At 42.3% G+C, this 19,665-nt stretch overlaps 1 protein-coding gene across 4 annotated transcripts; it reads right to left on the bottom strand.

Moving 5' to 3' along the window:
• Positions 1–2,119: 2,119 nt before the first annotated feature.
• Positions 2,120–16,317, bottom strand: LOC147235005 (glutamate decarboxylase 1). 4 transcript variants are annotated; one of them, XM_086145769.1, is made up of 17 exons: positions 15,911–16,317; positions 15,034–15,267; positions 13,233–13,295; positions 12,101–12,256; positions 11,505–11,747; positions 11,276–11,366; positions 8,427–8,539; positions 8,114–8,229; positions 7,905–7,984; positions 7,764–7,818; positions 7,247–7,363; positions 7,077–7,141; positions 5,933–6,011; positions 5,652–5,801; positions 5,448–5,555; positions 4,373–4,462; positions 2,120–3,766 (listed from the first exon to the last, which is right to left on the bottom strand). In XM_086145769.1, the coding sequence occupies exons 2-17, from the start codon at positions 15,152–15,154 to the stop codon at positions 3,593–3,595; spliced, it is 1,821 nt and encodes a 606-aa protein (XP_086001895.1). In that variant the 5' UTR covers positions 15,155–15,267; positions 15,911–16,317; the 3' UTR covers positions 2,120–3,592. The 4 variants fall into 4 exon arrangements, with proteins under 4 accessions (XP_086001895.1, XP_086001896.1, XP_086001893.1 ...); XM_086145770.1 differs by lacking the exon at positions 15,034–15,267 and adding an exon at positions 13,502–13,541 and having other exon boundaries at positions 16,138–16,148; XM_086145767.1 differs by having other exon boundaries at positions 15,791–15,927.
• Between the last annotated feature and the right edge of the window lie 3,348 nt (positions 16,318–19,665).

Raw genomic sequence — 19,665 nt, forward strand, 5'->3', positions numbered from 1 at the left:
GGCAAGTTACAGTCTCTGGACCATTAATCTCCTCCTTAAATTTTAGTTTCTGCACAGATTGATCACACTGCTGGCATGCAGTCAATAAACGGAGGCTATTTAGATAAGTGTAGCCCATTATAATTACTTTTAAAGTCAGAGGTCTTAAGGTGTGACAATTGATTTGGTTATCACTGTTCTGTAATGTGAACCAGTTTGTTTGCTTTGGAATTGAGGACGACTGTGTTATAGAAATAAATAATAGGCGCCCTCGCAAGGCTGCGAACACGTAGGGCATTAATGCTGAAATGTGGACTGTTAAGCAATTGATAGAAGGTTAAAAAAAAGCAATTGGTTTTAGGCTAAATAGAGGGTGTAGCTATGCGTGTGTGATGGATGTATGGAGAGGGGGGAAGGGCTGGCGCGCAGCCCACAGTCAATATCATCATCATCATTTCATTAGACTTGCCTCACACAATGAGAGCATCAGTATCTATCAGCAAGCTAATGTGGCAGTGATTCCCAGGAGCGGGAGATATATTCGACACATCGGGGAATCACGGACAACATTTGCCCAAATATAAAAGCGAGGAGTAGCGCAGCTGTGAACGGTCGGGTTGGTTTGGTGGCCCATTGTGTTGGTGCAGTGGCTGAGATGCTTCCTCACAATGTTCAACCCCCCCCAACCCTTCTCCTCCAAAAAAAAAAAAAAAAAAAAGCCCAAAGTGGAAAAGGCAATGTAATGAAGCCAATAAAAATGATGGCCTTTCATTTGCCGTATTCTAATGAGCGCTGAATCCTTTTCTGGTGTGAAATGGAGAGTGACCGACTCAAGCAAGGGTAGATATTAAGAGTTTCACAGTCTGGTGTCCAGAGCCTCCGGAGACACACGCCTCTGCAAAAACTCCCCAGCTTCTATCCCATTTCACTGGCTCTACCTCTCCTTGATCAAAGTTTAATAATGCTTGTAATTACATTTGACAGAGATTCAGATTATTGATGAAGGTGATAAAACCTTGGAAATGATAATAAATATTGATTTTTTTTTTTTAAAGGTTAATTCTGACCTCAAACTTGCACACTAAACCTTTCCATCTCTTTTAGAAAGGCACCTGGAACACAAAGGACGTCACAGCTAGCAAAATTAAGGATTCCGTGTTTTATGCAAAAATATCTTCTGCAGTAAATATGCAGCATTCGGTTGGACTTTCATTCATCTGTGTGGCAGTTATAGGTTCATCTTCATTGAGATGATTCACATCATTTCTGCCATGTCATCAAATGTTTGGTCAAATCTCAACAGCTGCACACCTTTATGTGTGACAAGAAGACAAGCACTAAAATTTTTATTCAGCTGTTGAGCGCAGTTCTTTCCTTCCTCCTCTGTTCCCTGTAAGTTTACAAAGCCGCTGGTGACCAGGCCTGTAATGATCGCAGCACTGAAGCATGAAACAAAGCAATGTAGGGTGGAGGATGGGAGGGGAGCGACAGACAGCCTGTTCATCTGATGCTGTGTCGATATAAAATGTAGCCAGGCAAAGCCTTGAAATAGACGAAACAAATAATAAAAAGAAATACGTTATAATGCCACGGTGTTGTGTATATCAAGACCGGGATCTTAAAGGCGTGAGTAATCACTGAGGGATGTGTGTTCGGGAGCGGTGAAATCTCGACGATGAAAGAAAAGAAAGAGTCCCTGGTGGCTGATTCAGTTTGTTCGAAAAATGCGAAAAAAGAAATAAAACTAACACCTGTTTTGTTTTGTTTTTCATTTTACCACACTGAATTTTCACCAGCAATTGAATCTGATTAGATTTACAATTTCATTCCATAAAAAGCCAAGAAAGAAACAGCTCCTGAAATGTTCTTAGTAAATATTAAATATAACTCACATATAAAATAGGTATATATATTTTTCCTTACATTTTAAATTGGGTTTCAATGTGCAAAGATGTGACACAAAAACAGATTAACACTCATGTATATTTCTTTTTTTTTTTTTTTTTTTTAAGGGATGGGCTTGGGGGAGGCCTTGTAAAAGAACGGATGAATAAACGAGAGCTGACGGAGAATTCCGGCTCTTTTCATCCGGCCAGACGTGTTGGGCAGAACGCACAGACACAGACCACTCCTCCTCTCAGACATTCTCCAGCTCACGTCTTTATTGGTGCTGTGGATACAACAATAATACTCTGCAACTGATGGGTTAAAGTGCCTACATTAAAACTGATGATGCCATCCCATATAATTTTCGGGGACTTGTTCTGTAAATACTCTTACAGCTAACTCTTTTGGGCAGCAAACACGGTGCATTTCATTGCTCAAGCACAATTCTCAATAAATATTCCTAATATTTCTTTTTCGCAGAAAAGTGCGCCTTCGATTAGCGTGACGAACAAAACTTTGCATATAATAGTTTTTTTTTTTACTGCAAAGAACACATAAGAATAGAGACAAACGAAGGTTCCCCGAAAACAAAAGCAGCCCCACGATCATGGCTGAGCATTGTGCTTTTTATCTTGATAAAGGAATCTGCAGGAGCTGCACCGCCTGCCCAACTCACCTAGTATTGAGTGTCTTGACAATAATTCGGTCAATGAATACAATGGCATTGCACAGTTACATTACATAGATTGCACAAGTACACCTTGGTAAATTATGGGTTCTTATATAAATAACTCAGTTCATCCATAAGCGAGGGTCGGGGCTCGTGTCGGTATTTATGAAAGTAACGCAACCCTTCTTTGGTTCACAAATACACAAAGGCCGAGATATAATACAGCAGTGCTCCCAAGTAGAATATATTACAAATGAAACAAAAATCGGGTCCTATTCACAATTATAATCTCTGAATATAAATAAAGTGATTAATCTATCACGTACTGTACGATTGTATGGCCGATTTACACGTCAGATTTTCTCACTGTACAATGAGGACACGTTTGGCACGAAGGTAATGTAACAGTACTATACACAATCTACACAAAAATATCTAAAAACACGGCAATCGAGTCCAGTACTCGTTACGACGACTGTTATATAATCCACCTATGTAATATCAAAGGGAATTACGGCAAGGGTACAATGATGTTCGGCTCGATAATTACATAGACGACAGTCAGTACGTGTTATAAATCTTACATTAATACTGTTTATGTCAACGCTCTAAGGTTCCCTATGTTGTGCTTTTTTTTTTACTTGTGAAAAAATATTTTGATCTCATTCTTGTTTTCAGTACCAGTCTGCGTATAGTACAATCATTTCATTTATAGTTGCAGTGGAAAGAACCATCAAGTGCATGAATATTCTTGCAATTTCATTTCACATGAAAAACAACCAGCGTTGAGCTTGCGCAGGCAAGTGTTTGTTTAGCATGACAGATTTGATTCCACAGTTTTATAGTTTAGCAAGAATACCGTTGTGCTTATATGATTCTCTCAAGATATAACTCAGGTCCTTTTCACCGGTGTGCAAACATTTACAATTTGTGGCGTAACTGCTAAAAACAGGAGAGACGGACGAACACTTATCGTAGCATTACCAGATGCTTTACATAGAATGGGAAAAAACAAAAAGGGGTCGGAGAGGGGGCTCCAATATGCGGACACGTCCCTCACAAGTCATGCCCCAGTCGCTCGATTTCTTCAATCAGAAAGTCGATATCTGACCTGGTAGCGGCGGGGTTGGAGATGACCATGCGGAAGAAATTGACCTTATCTCCTTGCGGCTGGTAGCCCACCATTGTGGAGCCGGACTCCATCATCATTGCTTTTATCTTTGGAGCGACCTGTTGATGTAAACCAACGTGATCACCAGCGTCCTATCTCTCTCTCTATCTGTCAATCGATAAATGTACAGATTACCCACATCGGCTGAATTCCCGGAGAATCAACATTCATTCAGCATTTTTGGTTGATTTGAACTCCCGTTTTGACAAGAGACTTCCTGCATGCCGCGACACAATTTGCATTTTATTTGAATTTAAGCAACGCAAGCGCATCGCTTGTAATTTGGACTAAATTTTTATCCACGTTCTGCAAGGGGAATCGACAGATCAACCATTTTTAAGGCTTCACTATAACGTATCTCATTCAGTTGCGTGACAAGAGGTCGCCTACTGATGGGATCACGCCGGCTGATCGCATCAACCATCAACCCTTGACTTTGTAACCATATTCCGAAAGTAATTACAAAGTGCTCGATTCCGCCTCTGTGATAGTTAGACTAGGTCACTCCAGAGCTTCACTCAGCTTTGATAACACACACACACACGCACACACTCACACACACAGGTGACAAGAGCACCAGCCACCTGCTGTAGAGGGTGGTAATAAATTACCGAGGGCAGAGGAGGTAGAAATGAAGCTTAAAAAACAGATTGATGAGTCATTACCTTGTGCAGCCGCTCTCGCCGCTCCTCTCCGTCAGGCGTGCCGCGAAGGCTCGGTGGAAGGTACCAGAAGCACACATTAGTGTGCTGCGGCTGATAAGAGAAGATGGGAACATTTGCAATGGAAATATTTGTCTCGGCAATTTCAGAATCGCCTTTGAATGCATCATGTACACAAAAGGTTTCGATGAATCATAATGCCAAGATGTATATTGGTCATTAAAGGTGCTATCGAGGGGGTTCTCGTTCGGTACACCTTTCAATTTATATTCCTCCTCAGTCTGCTCGCCGTCTGCAGTGTGTGTGAGTGCTGAAAAACTTTCCGGTTCTCATTAACACCCCCACCTCCTTATAAGAAACACCCCAAAAAAGCGTCGGAGGGATGCAGTGATATGATTTCCAGCCAATCCACGACAGGTCCCGATTTAATTCCCATTATTCCGTCACATTATTCTTATAATAATAAAGGTAACTAACTCTGGTAATGGGATCCCGTGTACTTGTTGTATAAATATTTCTCCGTTCGAGACCTGAAGTTAGCTTTATTTCACAAATGTTATACTATCTTATAACTTATAGCATTCCACTTGGCATAGTTGGATATACATATTTTTGCATTACTACTGAGAATCTTCGCTTCATTTCATGTCAAGCTCTAACTTGAGAACTGTGCTTCTGGACTTCTCCAGGAACCAGTAGGCGATGGCGATATTATCCGTATTGTTCATTTCGAATCGGCAAACATTCTGTACGTTGAAGATACGCTATAATTTCCTCCTCTTCTGCAAACGTTTGTGGGACAGGATCTCTGAATGAACAATACCGGGAGGAGGGGAAAGGTGTCTTGGACTATTGTGTTGGATATTGTTAGTCCTGAAGGAGTTGATGCATGAGGCCTCTTTATATGCAAATAATAGGTGTTGTGGTGCAGAAAAGCTTAGATGTGTGCAACAGAGATAGTTTTACTTCAGGGTTGCGCCTGAGTCGAAACATATCAGATAACTATAATGTTGATTCAAGTCATAAGTCCTTTCGTTGGTTGTCAAGGTCGGTTCCTCTATAGGAGCAGCGATCTCACCTCTCCGTTAAACACCATCTTGAATCCCTCTCTTCCTTTTATTTTATTGTACAGGTACGCGGAAAGGTCCAGGCACCTGTCGATATGTTGTTCGAATCCCACTGTTCCCTTTAAATTGGAATAAAAAAAAAAAAAAAAAAAGGATTAAATACCTAAAAATATAAAATGACACCGGATTTGATGGATTGCCGAATGGCACCACACCTTTGCCTTCCACATGAGCCAGAATTTGAATATATCAACATGTCGCCCACACTGAATGGCCTTGTCGCCGGTGTCGTAGGTGACATCGTACTGCTTGTCCGGCTGGAAGAGGTAGCCGGCGCACATGGAGTTGCAGCCCTGTAATAGTCCCTGCAGAGAAACGCCACGAGAGCAACGTGTCGGTTAAGTCGCACGAATGCAAACGCGTTCGAGAGTCTGTGTGTTCGTGCACGTGCGGGAGAGGCATCGCGTTCAGAGAGAAGACAGAAACTTCTTCTCACCCTCTCCCTGACCAGAATGGCAGAGCACTGCAGTGGCACTCCCATCATCTTGTGCGGGTTCCAGGTGACTGAGTTGGCCCTGCACAGAAATTGAAACTGTAAACAATGCTATCTCTCTCATTGTCACTCTCCTCACCGCAGGGTTGAGGGTGCTTTTGTAGTTTGTTTATTCTCACGCCATTCAAAAGGTACTTTTATCGAAGAATATTTTCATAATGATATCTAAATAGTGCAAATATTCACCCATCACTTCCGATCAGAAGTGATCAGTCCACTCAATGGAAGTTTTTACATTCATTTTTTACAGTAAGCTTATTATGACAAGTGGATTCTTATTGATTTTGGTTTGAGAGACGGTGAATAACATATGTTTAATCTAAATTAATTTAGATTCATGGTCATTTTCAAAACATTCAAAAAACAGACAAAAAAACTAAACCAAAAGTGTTCATCGTAATCAATTTTTCAAAATTTTCTTTTATATTTTAACACAGCTGCATGATTATTACATCCAGAGGTTATCTGATTTATTTATTTCTGGTTATGGTTGTGATGGCCACTAGGGTGCGCCAGTTCTCTGTCTACTATGCAAGAAATCTATTGTCCTAATGAGCAAGACAATTTTACTTTCCTGCGTTGAGGCGGATTTTTACAATTCTTTAAAAAAGATTTTAAAAGACAATGATGTCATTTGGTGTTTGACGTACTTGCTTGGATGAGAATTGTCTGAACATCCTATTTTTTGCAAGCTGAAAATTTGAGAATCAGGAAATAAAATTGCAAATAAGCCCTGTAAATTAAATTGAATGTTCTTTCTCTTAACTGGTATGTTCCTGAAAAAAAAGATAATTCTTTGAGATGTTTCTTTTCAACATTGTACTCAGAAACCCCTGCTCTGCTGTTTGCTTTTGAATCTGACATTTTGAATGATGGTTTTCCATTGTTTTCCAACATGTTTCCGACCTCCTTATTTATTACCTCCGGCAATGACCAAACAGTAATAAAGATGTCTTTGAAACTTGATACACATTAACGGCAGGAACCTCTTAAACAGTGTTTTGATGACCTCCTACGCAACTGATTTTGCTGGGATTTTTTGTAGTATTCTTATTTTTCATCCAGCTTTGTTTTTGTTTTTATTTACCTCTCCACTCCATTGAGCTTGTGCCTGTGCTTCCTTGACATCAGCAGGCCTCCTCCCCAAGCTCCCTGCACAGAACACCGCAAACTAGCTTCAGCAGGGACGGTCGGGATGATAATGACTCGCCGGCCGGCTACCAAAAGATGCAATTTTATCATTTTATAATCTCTTACATCCACATGCAGCCACATGTTGTACTTTTCACAGATGTCTGCAATTTCATTGATGGGATCAAAGGCTCCGTAGACGGTGGTGCCGGCCGTGGCGTTCACAAACATCGGAATATAACCCTGCAAGCACAAAGCAGAGAAATGAAGAATGACTTCAATATCCCTGAGATTGTTGACTTCAAAGAGTGAGGGGCTAAAATATATTCCTCAGATAATGCACCCTTCTTGTCTACAGCTATTAGAGGGAAAATATCTCTCCCATTTCCTCCAGCCTGCACATCTTTTTTTTTGCTTTTGAAGGATTACCTCCAGGTGAGGCATTTTACACCAGGAGCACGTCATATGTGAGCAGAAGGAAGCATTAACTTTACAGGAACAACCTTGCCGCCCCGGCTCATTTGAGCATTTCCTCTGCCGCGAGAAAACTCGACAGCGCTCACAAGGGTTTCTCGATGTGCGGGTTGGAGCAAATAAATAAGCCGGCGAGGCTGATGTCAGATTGATTGTTGTTGGCAGTCACCTTTTGCTTGGCCTCTAGTACTTTGGCTTCCAAATCAGCAGGAATGACTCTTCCCCTGAAAAACAAGATTGAATATAACGGACAGAGACTTTCCAAAACTCCCCTTATAATGCCTGCATATGTTAAAGATGAAAAACCAACCTTTCGTCTGTGTTCAGAAGTATGAGATTTTCCGTCCCGAAGCCGAGAGCCGCGCTCGCTTTCTTGATAGAGTAGTGGCTCTGTGATACGATGGGTTTTAATCAGCACGGGTTAAGCTAACAGTAACACGTGAGGCACATTCGCACGTTGCACACGCTTGGTATGTTTTCCGGGGGGGGGGGGTCACGCTAATCGGCGTTAAGACTTACATGCTCCGAGGTGAAGAGGACCAGTCTGGGTGCAGCTGCCATGCCTTTGGTTTTGACCTCGGGGAAGAACTTGTATCTGGCAATCATCACACTGTACATGTTGGAGATGGCGCCTCCTGAAGAAACCAGATGTGTGCTCTTTCACAGCGGGAACTACATTTTCAGAACGGCGGCAATGAAACGGCGCTTCCGGCGGCGTCCGACGGAGTATGACGCCGTGTAATAAGAAGCAACTGAGACCTTTAAAAGGCTCGCCATGCTCTGCGGCCAAGCGTGCTTTTTTTTTTTCTGGATTAGATGAAAAAGCTCAAACCTGGAGAAAATATCCCGTCGCCCTCTCTGTCGGGCCATCCGATGATCTCTCTCATCTTTTTCAGTGTCAGTTGCTCCATGAGTACAAAGACAGGGGCGATCTCATAAGTGAACCTGTAACAATTCAAACGCACAGGTTACCATAAGAGGCCTGCATGTTTTTTTTTTTTCCTTTTTCTTTCTTTTAATGCTGCAAAACTACCTCGTACATAAAACCCCCTTCAGGCCTGCTGTAACCCCAGTAACCCCTGCACATTTTAGGTGATTTTGTTCTATCTTTATTTATTTTTTTTGCTGCTTTTCACAGAAATTCCAGCAAATTTATAGGCTATTTCTTGTCGATTTGGATTTTAAATACGATTTGCCATAAGCAATAAATTCCTTTCGCCTAAAGATGGCAGAGGGGACTGCCTGGATCAATGCGAATCACAGTGATATGTAACAACGTGCATATTGAATTGGTACCGCATGAGTCGCTCTCACAGTAGAATAGAGCAGATACAATTTTCTGCACGGCCACATATCAACCAGAACAACATCTTATTGAAATAGACTGCAGCAGTAAAACGACATAGACATAACCGCACTGCATTCGGCTTATCAATACATTTGAGTCACTGAGAGGAAATCTCAGTGTTAAAAGAAATCTTTGCACCATCACAAGATCATGTCTGCTGCACACAAAGTCTGCTGATTATGACCTCCAAAGATTCAAACAAGAGGACGTTAATTTGGGATTCATTTCTCTTTTAATATTAATCTAAAAGTATATTTCTAGTATTGAACAGGCGGAAGATAATACAGAGTAGCTCTGTGTCTTTCAACACCTTTGGCATATATGCGCGCATAAATTATGAGGAACAATTAAACAAGTGAGAAGCCTAATTGCAGATGTTGTGCATTCGTCTCACTGTATTCAGTCATGCAATTAAAAAACACACTCATTTTGATTATATAAGACCAGGCTGAAGTGCTCTGTCCATTAGTGTCAGTGAATATATGCCAGAGATAATTAAAGTTGATGGAGTAATTAATAAATGGAAATAAAAAAAAAACTAAATATCCTCCACCCTCTTGTTTCTGCCTCTCAGTGCGACGTCCACAGCATTGGCACTATATGACTTCCTATTACCGGATGAGCAATTAGCAGTGTTGGTTTTCCATCAAGCTGCCTTTTTTATCCAATAATGCTATAAATATTATTCTGGAATATATTTATATACATAAATATTTTTTTGTAATAATGCAAATATAAATGAATATATATATAATATACAATATATATATGACATAAATACAATATACATAATGTACATCCATATAATATAATTAATATATAAATTGAAATTAATATGCTAAGCAACCAGGAACTAAATGCTCATCCCTATAAGATTATTATTTATATTTGTTATTATTATTATTGTTATTATTAGTAGTAGTAGTAGTAGCAGTAGTAGCAGTAGTAGCAGTAGGAGGAGGAGGAGGAGGAGGAGTGGAAGTACCATTTATTATTATCATTATTATTATTATCATTATTATTATTATTATTATTATTATTATTATTATTGTTGTTGTTATTAGTAGTAGTAGTGGTAGTAGTAGTAGTAGTAGTAGTATTGTTGTTGTTGTTGTTGTTGTTGTTATTGCAGTGTTTTGTTAACTCCACTTCTAAAATGTTAATCTGTAAGAGGCCTTAACAATACAAAAACTTTGCCTGTCTACAAGATCTTATCCTCTGGAAGACAGAACATGCAGAGCCTTGAGTGTTCCCTGGGGACTAAATTACTTCAAACTGCTCATATTTGCACAATCCATGTCTGAGGACGTATTTTGAAAATATTGACGGTTGATTGACGGTTGCTCATTGTCACATAAATGACGGACTCACCGGGACTAAGTCAAGTCTCTTTAATTTGAGCAGCAATGGGCAGCAGAATGAGCACGCTCATCCTCTCCTGGACACTCAAAGTGATTTGATTTAAACAAAGGTTATACATAAAATCCCACGAGAGGAATATTCTCGGCAATCGCGAGTCACGGTGTTAATGAAGTGACTCCCGAGAGGATCATCCTTGGGTTTCTTAAACATTCGGGTCCCCAATCAGCTGACCTTCACGCTTTTGTTCTCTCATCTTAAACTGGCTCCTCATCCCGTCACACCGTGAATCCCAGAGACAACGTGCAATCAGAAATCGCGGACTTTGATATTTTTATTCCCGACATCCATCACCCGGTCTCCCCAATGCATCAGGTGAGCTCCTGGTCAAGTTCCGCCTCACTACTCTATCATCATCCCCAATGCTGCAGCAGCCATAAAGAAAAAGCTATACTTTGTCATTTAATAACATGCCTCTACATGTAACCCCGCACAATGACCTACAGTCCGGAACGTGACGTGGATGATTTGTCGGGTCGTTGTCGCCGGGCTGTATCGTATTGTGCGCCCCGGAGACGGTACCGCGTGCGGAGGGTCCGAGGGCAGGCGGTCTTGGTCCCCTCCCAACGTGAGGATTGTTATGTCACAGGAACTCGCATTACATGAAACTGAGACACCGTGTAAACTGTGAATGTGAATCAATATGTAATTTAGTTTGCCTGCAGGGCTGAATTATGTGACCGTGGCCGGAGCACAGGCCAACATTGACAATCCTGCGGGGGAGTCGCAGTATAAATGTCTTGTTTTGCGCTTTTTATTATGCCGCTCGATTGACAACCATGTCGGGAAGACTCTTCGCCGACGTGAAATAAACGCGAAGTCGCTCTCGGGAAGGAACGTATCGCTCATCATCTGCATGATTGGGGCCGGAGACGGTCCGGTTGATGAAACGCGACCCGCGTTACGACACTCACATGTTGGTGTTGGCCGTGGAGGTCAGCCACTCGCCTGCCAACCCAACAATGTCTAATCCGGTGGACAGCTGGTTAAAGAACCTGGGGTGACCTGATGGATGAAAAGACGACAAAAGCACCGCCACTTCAGAGGTGGACAGAGAAGGGGTTTATCTTTAATCATTAAACTGGCGTGTAAGCTAATGGCGGTTATTGACAGCGCCGCCCTCGCGCCTCTTCGCTCCCCCACCTGTTCTCACACCGTACTTCAGGGTGTCCCTGCAGTCCACCAGGATCTGCTCCAGGGACTCGGGCTGCTCGGACAGCTCCAGGTTGAAACCCTCCATGCCCTCCAGCAGCTGGTGGGGGTGGTGGAAGTCCAGGACCTTGGTGGATCGGTCGAACGTCTTGCGGATGTAGCTGGTGAGGATCTCCACCACCTCCAGGAGGAACTGCAGAGTTGGCTCCTCTCCATTTTTGGCAGGCAACAGATCTAAGAAAAAAAAAAAAAAAAAAAAGAATAGCAACAAAAATGAAAACCATAAGAAGAAAATAAGATGAGGAAAAAAAGATATAATTAAAGACACAAATAAATATAATAAATTGTGGTTGAATTTGCAGTTGCATGCATTTCCTGCAGGCCCTCCATTAGTCTGACTATTCATTTATAATCAGAAATACATCAGTCTGACAGGAACATCACCTTTTTCTGCTCTTTTTACGCACAAAAAAAACCAAAATTAATATGACGCGTTATGGCCAGACACAAAGGAAGATCCACACACACACACACACACACATTCATTTTCTTTCCCGACACAAATAAATTGACCATGGTCTGCCTACCTCTGGCGAACAGATTGGAGAAGTCGGTCTCCGTGCGTCTGAAGCGCGTCTCCCCGCCGCTGTTATCGCAGGACAACAGGCTCCTGGCGGTGCGCTCCTTGAAGGAGCTCACCATCCTGCTCCTCTCCTCCAGACTGTTGTTCTTTTGCAGAAATCCTAAACGTTTACAGGAGGAAGAGGAGTCCGGTGGGTGACTGCACTCCCTGAACATGTTGAGACTTACAGATTAATTTTTTTAAATGTTATATTTTTTTTAAATCCAGCCAAGAATCACTCTCCCATTTCTGGTTGCTCTCAGAGCCGACTGATCTCCCTCCCTCTCTCTCTCTCCTCTCTCTCTCTCTCTCTCTCTGTCTGTCTTTTTTTTTCTTTATGAGGAAGAGGTTCCCATCCTGCAGGGGGGATCCAAGTATTTATGGGCGGAGGGCTCGGTGGGAGGTGGACGCGATGACATCAGCACCAAAACTCCAGCCAAGCAAAAACAAATCGCTGTCATGTAGCGGCTGTAAATTCTTATTAAAAGCTCCTCCAGTGAGCATGAAAACAGCGCGGGAGCGGATAACAGCACGGCCCCGGAGGGCGGGATAAGGGTGGGGTGAAAAAAAATTGCAAATAAACAAATAAATAAATAAATTCATAAAAACAGTCTACGTTAAGGGGGTTGGTAAATCTTTAAAAAAATAAAATATGCATTTTATAGAAAAAAAAAAATGTTTTTATTTTTCCGTGCCGTGCAGATCAACAGTTTTCTCGGGCAATTAAATGATCTTAATGGGCGCAGCGGAACGTGTCGGTCAAAAAAAAAAAAAAAAAATACCGGAAAATTGTTCCGCGCACTGGCCCATGACATCTGCTATTACGGTAGATGTCAGTCCGTCCTTGGTTAGTGTGGCGTGGGACTGAAATAGACTCGACGTGGACGTGGGTGGGGAGGAAAGGGGGGATCCATTTATCGGCATAAATTAGCCCTTAAATTGAATCAGCTCCAACTCAAAGATGTTGTTTTTTTTTGTGTGTGTGTGTTTTTTTCTCTTCCCCAATGAGATCCATACTTAACATTTAAAAAAATATATATTTTTTTTATTTTTTTATATTTTTCTAATAAAGAGGGGGGTAAAAAATGCAAACTTACCACATATCTTCATCCCCAATTTTCTCGTACATCCGTGAGCAACTCCGCACCAGGCGTCATAGCCTGCAGTGATTTATTTTTTTTTGGGGGGGGGGAGGGAGGGATAAATAAACGGGCCTCAGACGGTGACAAAATAATAAAACATTAAAGAATAACATTTCTAGTGTGAATAGAAGCGACGATAAATGAAGATGTGATTTTGAAGTGTGTCTGGGGATGATTTGAACGTTTAGCCGCGCACCCTGCGGGGCCCCGGATCCGGATCAGACCGTTTCAATCACGGCGTGTCGCCGCTCAAGAGCCGTCAAACAAGGACCGGGAATTAATTATCCTTTCTGGATCCACGCCAGTCTAAAGATGTAATTGAGTGAGAAGATGCTGGTTGGAATTCCAGGCTGTGCAGACAAGAGCCGGCTGGCCGCTGACAGATAGAGCATCAACGCCTTATCGAGGGCTGGCAGGGAAGAGGCGAAGGAGGAGGAGGAGGAGGAAGAGGAGGAGGGGGAGGTTGTTCAAGCAAATCCTCAAAAGCAGCAATTTAGGGGAGGGGGTGAATAATAATAATAATAAAAAAAAGCAGGGGAGGAGGTGGAGTGCTGGGATGGATGGGTGGCGATGGGAGGGCAGTCCCAAATTCGCATTTAACCCCCTTTTGCTTTGGCTCATTAAATCAATCATCGGCCTGCTCGTCTCATTGGACCCCCTGCCCAACACACACACACACACACACACACACACACCGCACACACACCGCACGCACATTTTCGAACCCGCACGGAGGAAACCAAGTGGTCAATAGTTGGGAAAAAAACAAACAAACAAACGAAAGAAAAGAGCTCAGACTAAGGCTATACAGGATTTTGAGCAGATATTAATTCAAATGAAATTAAAACAAAAGTCATGTATTATCAATATATATGAAAAATTATATATGTATATATATATATATATATATATACATATATAATTTTTATATATATGTATATATATATATGTATATATATATATTCTTATTAATAGAAACCAAATTATTTCAGTGGATGTATTAAATCTGCAAATACATCTGGTGATGTACACACCTTATAGAGGTGTTTTCTTTCTTTCTTTCTTTCTTTCTTTCTTTCTTTCTTTCTTTCTTTCTTTCTTTCTTTCTTTCTTTCTTTCTTTCCCCACACTTGAAAATGAAAGTGGCTATTTCATATTAAAATATGTATGTGTTTTGTTTGGATTTATTTATTAATATATTCTTTTCTTTTTTTTTTTCTTCCAAGGAGACATCAGTCTCTGGGCTCTGCGATGGTTCAATAGTGCCATTAGGACCAATTTAACATGGATGAATTAAGAGCCACTTCAGGGCCAATTTTCATTTGTCTAGCGGGGCGCGTCATGCACATGCATGCACACACGCACACACAAATACACACATAATAATGCATGCATATATCATGAAAAACACCCTACACTGTGATATAATAATAACAATAATAATAATAATAAAACAATAATAATGATAATAATAATAATAATAATGATGATTCTTATGGTAGGAGATGGTAGGAGAGACCCACAGTTTGTGTGTGTGTGTGTGTGTGTGTGACAGTAGCATCAGTCTGTCACGGAAGATCCGGGGGGTCCGTGGGTTGACTGAAACGCAGCGATGATGTGTTGCAAAAGAAAAAAAAAAAAAGCCCCCCCCACCGCACCGCCCACCCCACGCTCCCTCGATGGGGGGATGATTAATGGCCGTAAAGTGGGCCTAAATAACACGCGTGAAATAGCATTTTATCTGCGATGCACCTACTTGAGCCCGGGAGTCGTAAATTTGTCGAGTTGGGATCCTGCTCGCCACCGGAGGAGGTGGAGGAGGAAGAGGTGGAGGTGGAGGAGGAGGAGGAGGAAGAGGAAGGTGCAGACGCCGCCATCGATCCCCCCACGGACCCCGAGACAAAGTCCACACCTCAAAAATCCCGGTCACCTCTCCCGCTTTGCGTGGTCCCCCACCCTTCCCACGAGCCGAGGCGAAGGGAAGGTCTCACTGGCGTGGGTGGGGGTTGGAGAGAAGGGGAGAGAAGCCATGAGGTTTGCGTGGACGCGTGGATGCGTGGACCGCCGGGACCCCGCAGGTTCCCGGATGCCACCGGAGGAGTGTGAGGAGAAGACACGCCGGTGGGAGGAGGGGGGGGACGAACCCCCCCCCCTCCCCAAAATGCGACCCGATTTTAACCGTTTCGGCACCGGCGTGGATTTGTGAATCTCAAATGACGGGAAAAAAACACATCAAAGTGGACCAAAATCAATCTTTAAATTAAAGTGAATGAAAAAAAAAGGAAAATGTATTATAACCTTTCAACGGTATCTTAAAATATTAAACCCTCCACATAAACATGATGGCCTAAAGGTTTCTGACGACTTAAATAAATATTCAACTCAAGAAAAACACTATTTTAAAAAATGAATATTTGTCAAAATAGCATTTTTAACACATGCAATTAAAGGCACCTCCATCCAAAAAAAAACAAAACCCAAACAAACCCAGGGGTCAAAAAAAATCCACGCACCTTTTCTATAAAATTCCACGTCAAACACCTGTTACTGCCAACGACGGCGAGGAAGGGGAGTGGGTTTGCCTCCCCCCCCACCCACGGCTGCAGCGGACCCCACTCCTCGAAGACACTCACCGTGGGTGCAGGCGGACAGGAGTGTGTGTTCGGGGGGGCGGGGGGGGAGTGAATTTATCCCCGAAATGTGTCCCGCAGGCTGCGTCCTGTCATCCGCGAAACGAGGAGGGGGAAAAAGCGAGCAGGGCTGGAGATCTTCACTCCATCCCACGCAAGGTCACCTTGCTCCGGCCGGATCCAGAAGGGTTTTAATTCCCTGTCATTGGATGGATCTGCTGTGGAATCAGCTTCCTCCCAGAAGTGGGACTTTTCTTCTTTTTTTTTTTTTTTTTTCTTCTTTGTCTCCGGGATCTAGATAGATCTGCTTTGAAATCTGGTCACGAATATGGACTTGAAGTTTTGATGCTGTGAGCAACACATTGCGTGAGGAGGGAAGGAAGAGGGGTTGGGAAAAAAAAGGGTGGGGGGAGGAGAAGGGGGAGAAGTCACCGGTTTTGTTCTTGTGGAAGGGTGGGGGGGGGAGGACAAACGGAGGTGTGTGTGTGTGTGTGTGTGTTTGTGTGTGTGTGTGTGTGTGTGTGGGGGGAGGGGGGAGAAAAGCAACAATCAGCCCTTCAGATCATTTTCATTTTCATCTCATGGTCAAACCGTATCCTCTTCACGGTATCAAGGCTGCTCCACCTGCTGTGTCCTCCTGTCACACACACACACACACCCTTTAGGAATGACATCCTTAAAAAACTGTTAATGAAATGCACCCCCCCCCCCCCAAAAAAAAAGGAGTCCCCCCCCACCAAAAAAAAAAAAAATGAAATCCACAAGGTGGCAGTGAGAAACCAAGAATGATTCCTGGAGGCTCAGAGCAACAAAGAGGCCGCTCCAGAAATACTTCATGGGCCTAATTATAAACACTCCCATTAATCTGGCAAAGACGTCACTTTCAGGGGTGGGGGGGGGTGGAGAAGGGAGGCGAGGGCGTGCACACACACACACACACACATACACACACACACCCACACAGACACACAGACACATATGCACAGACGCACTGTAGCCAATCACATGGAAGTCCCGGTAAAACACGTGCACACACGCGCACGGCGAATCAGTCGGAAATCAGACACACACACACATATAGTCTGTATGGATAGATATAGAGACGTACGCGTGCAGGTGTATTTTTAAATTTGAAGGTTGTTCATTTCAGCACCGGACAGCTCCTCCGCTCCCAGTCACCCCTCAGAATGCATCAGGGGCTACTTGGACCCGCCAGTGAGTGTGTGTGTGTGTGTGTGTGTGTGTGTGTGTGTGTGTGTGTGTGTGTGTGTGAGTGTGTGTGAGGTATGGTCCACAGTAAAGATCACACATGAATCTATACGCGTAGATGTCTGTGACCCACGGGCGTCGCCGAACCAATGTGGGTCAAAGGTCACATGACTAAAAATACATGTTTTACCTCATTTTAAAACTCTTACGCTAATTTGTTTATGGATGCTATCGAGTATCAGCGAGGGGAGATGCAGTATTCTGGTTGGAGACCAAAGACCCTTGCCACTTTTGCATCTCACACACACTCACACACACATGCATTCTTATAATGGTGTGTGAGGCCTTGTCTTCACTTTGGGTTCTTCCTGTTTTTGTTTTCTAAAACAATGAAAACAAAATCCACATGCTGCATCGGATTGTCCACAAGATGGGGCATGATCCAAATGAAGAACACGGGCAGTCACACACGGTTTCTGCCTTTCTGTGATTCTTCATAATGCAATCTGCGGATCAATATCTATCCGGTAAATAAATATCAGGTTTTTGGGAAATGTCCGAGACTGAAAATAAGCCCCGTGAACAAGTCCGATTCTCCCCGAGAGAACAAACACGATCCAGTTGTTTTCTTTCCGAGAGCTCGAGGCTGTCAGTTCATTTCCCCCCGGCTGTCACGAGGCGTCTTGCCGGTGTCGCTGGCGTCTGCCTCGTCTTATTTCATCTCTCCGCCCCGTCTCAGACTCGAGAGGCGAACAAGCGTAGAATGTGACGTCGCATCAAACGGGTCTTTCTCAGCGGACAGAGAAATGCAAGTAATGGCATCAAAATTTTAAAAAGAGACAAGTCGGTTTTTAAAATCGCAGTTATTCTGATAAGCTGAGGTGTCGCTGTGGATCGACTGTGTGTGTGTGTGTGTGTGTGTGTGTGTGTGTGTTCGCTGAAAGTTGGGGGCGGGACATGCTGGTTTCAAAGTGGGAATCAAAGTGGGGAAAACAGAGACAGAAGCCCTATTTGATTGTATCAAAGCAACGAGGAACAATATAATGTGTACAACCGTCATCTGTGACACCAGGGACACAGACAGGCCCTCCCACTGCAGCCCAACACCATTTCTTATTTAATCGTGCCACTATTTTGTCTTGTATTTATCCAATTGACTAACGGATATGTCACAATTTGTTAGGCGCAGAGGAGAAGCAAAAGAGACGTCCAGCAATCGCACGAGTCAAAATATGCACAAGTCGATGTATGGAAACAATATGGAGACGCTCTAAGCTATTATTTAAATTAGACCTGGGCATTTTACGGCCCCCAAATATCTTTGGATATTTTTTATAAGTTTTTCCAATCAACATTGGATTTAGAAACTTTTTTTTTTCCTTTGTTTGATTTTGTATGGATGATTACATATAAAATAATTTCGATCAGTACATTTATATCATCATGAATTATTTTAAAATTGAAATAAAATGCCAAAATATTGAAATTGCAATTTTCATTTTGTCCACCTAGTTGGCCAGCGCAAAAAAAAAAATTAAATAAGAAATGTGGCTCGCCAGCAAAAATAATTGCCCACCCCTGATTTGAATAAAGAAAATTCTCCTTATTATGATTATTTGGTGTCCCGTTACAATCAGTATGTTTGTGACCGTACACGTCATAGTTTAATCGTAACACTTCAATCCAGTGCCGGTTTACTTGCATGTGATTTTAAGCATAAATGACAAGAGTTAACAACCATGGACTATCTCAGGACAACCGGATGCAGTCTTGTGTTTGGTTCTTTTGCACATTTCATTTTGCACACCCAGTGCTGTACTCAACTGTGTACTGTTAACCTGCACTTTGTAAATTTGCATATACAAAGCAGTACTGGACTGTTGACGTGACGATATGGACTTTATCAATTTGCACATCCAATACTGTCCTTATTATGCTTCATCTTTGTGGTTTTATCCATACTTATTTACCTATTTCTCATCTGCTAACATCTCTCTGGCCTAACTTCAGACAGTAAAGTCAGAATTTCGATGTAAATGTTTCCAAATGACAATAAACACTTTGAATCCTCTTGAATCTTTGAATCCTTGAATCCTAAATCATATTTTTCTCCAGGTGGGTTTTTTTTGCGTCCTCTGTCAATTCCAATCATGTTTTGACTTCATTATAACCCTAATGTCACATCACAGATATTCTGCTTTGTCGACCTCAATAAACATTTGACCATAACCTCTTCCTTACATTAAGAGATGATTCAATTTTTGTTTGTTACTTGCAGTGCTGTTCTACCCACTATACCATTAATATTCTGCTAATAACATGTAGCATGTACTGTGCATATGAATGCGTATATATATATATATATATATATATATATATATATATGTACGCATTCATATACATATATACACAAACATGCGTTTGTGTGAATGTCTGTCATTTATGGTGACGGAGGAATGAGTGCTAAATACACACATGCGCAAGCACATCGACACACACTTGTACACAGTTCGTTTGCGTGTGTTTATGTACAAATGCACACATGAATG

The sequence above is a fragment of the Fistularia commersonii genome, chromosome 4 (genome assembly GCF_037954325.1).
Source record: "Fistularia commersonii isolate RoL2024-O1a breed Wild chromosome 4, RoL_Fcom_v1.0, whole genome shotgun sequence".
NCBI lineage: Eukaryota > Metazoa > Chordata > Actinopteri > Syngnathiformes > Fistulariidae > Fistularia > Fistularia commersonii.

Coding starts and splice junctions, on each gene's coding strand:
- LOC147235005 (XM_086145769.1), bottom strand. CDS start 15,154: ATGGCGGCGTCTGCACCTTCCTCTTCCTCCTCCTCCTCCTCCACCTCC. Junction 7,985..8,113: donor TCCTCTTCACCTCGGAGCAT/GTAAGTCTTAAC, acceptor ATCGTATCACAG/AGCCACTACTCTATCAAGAA. Junction 5,802..5,932: donor CCATTCTGGTCAGGGAGAGG/GTGAGAAGAAGT, acceptor GTTTCTCTGCAG/GGACTATTACAGGGCTGCAA.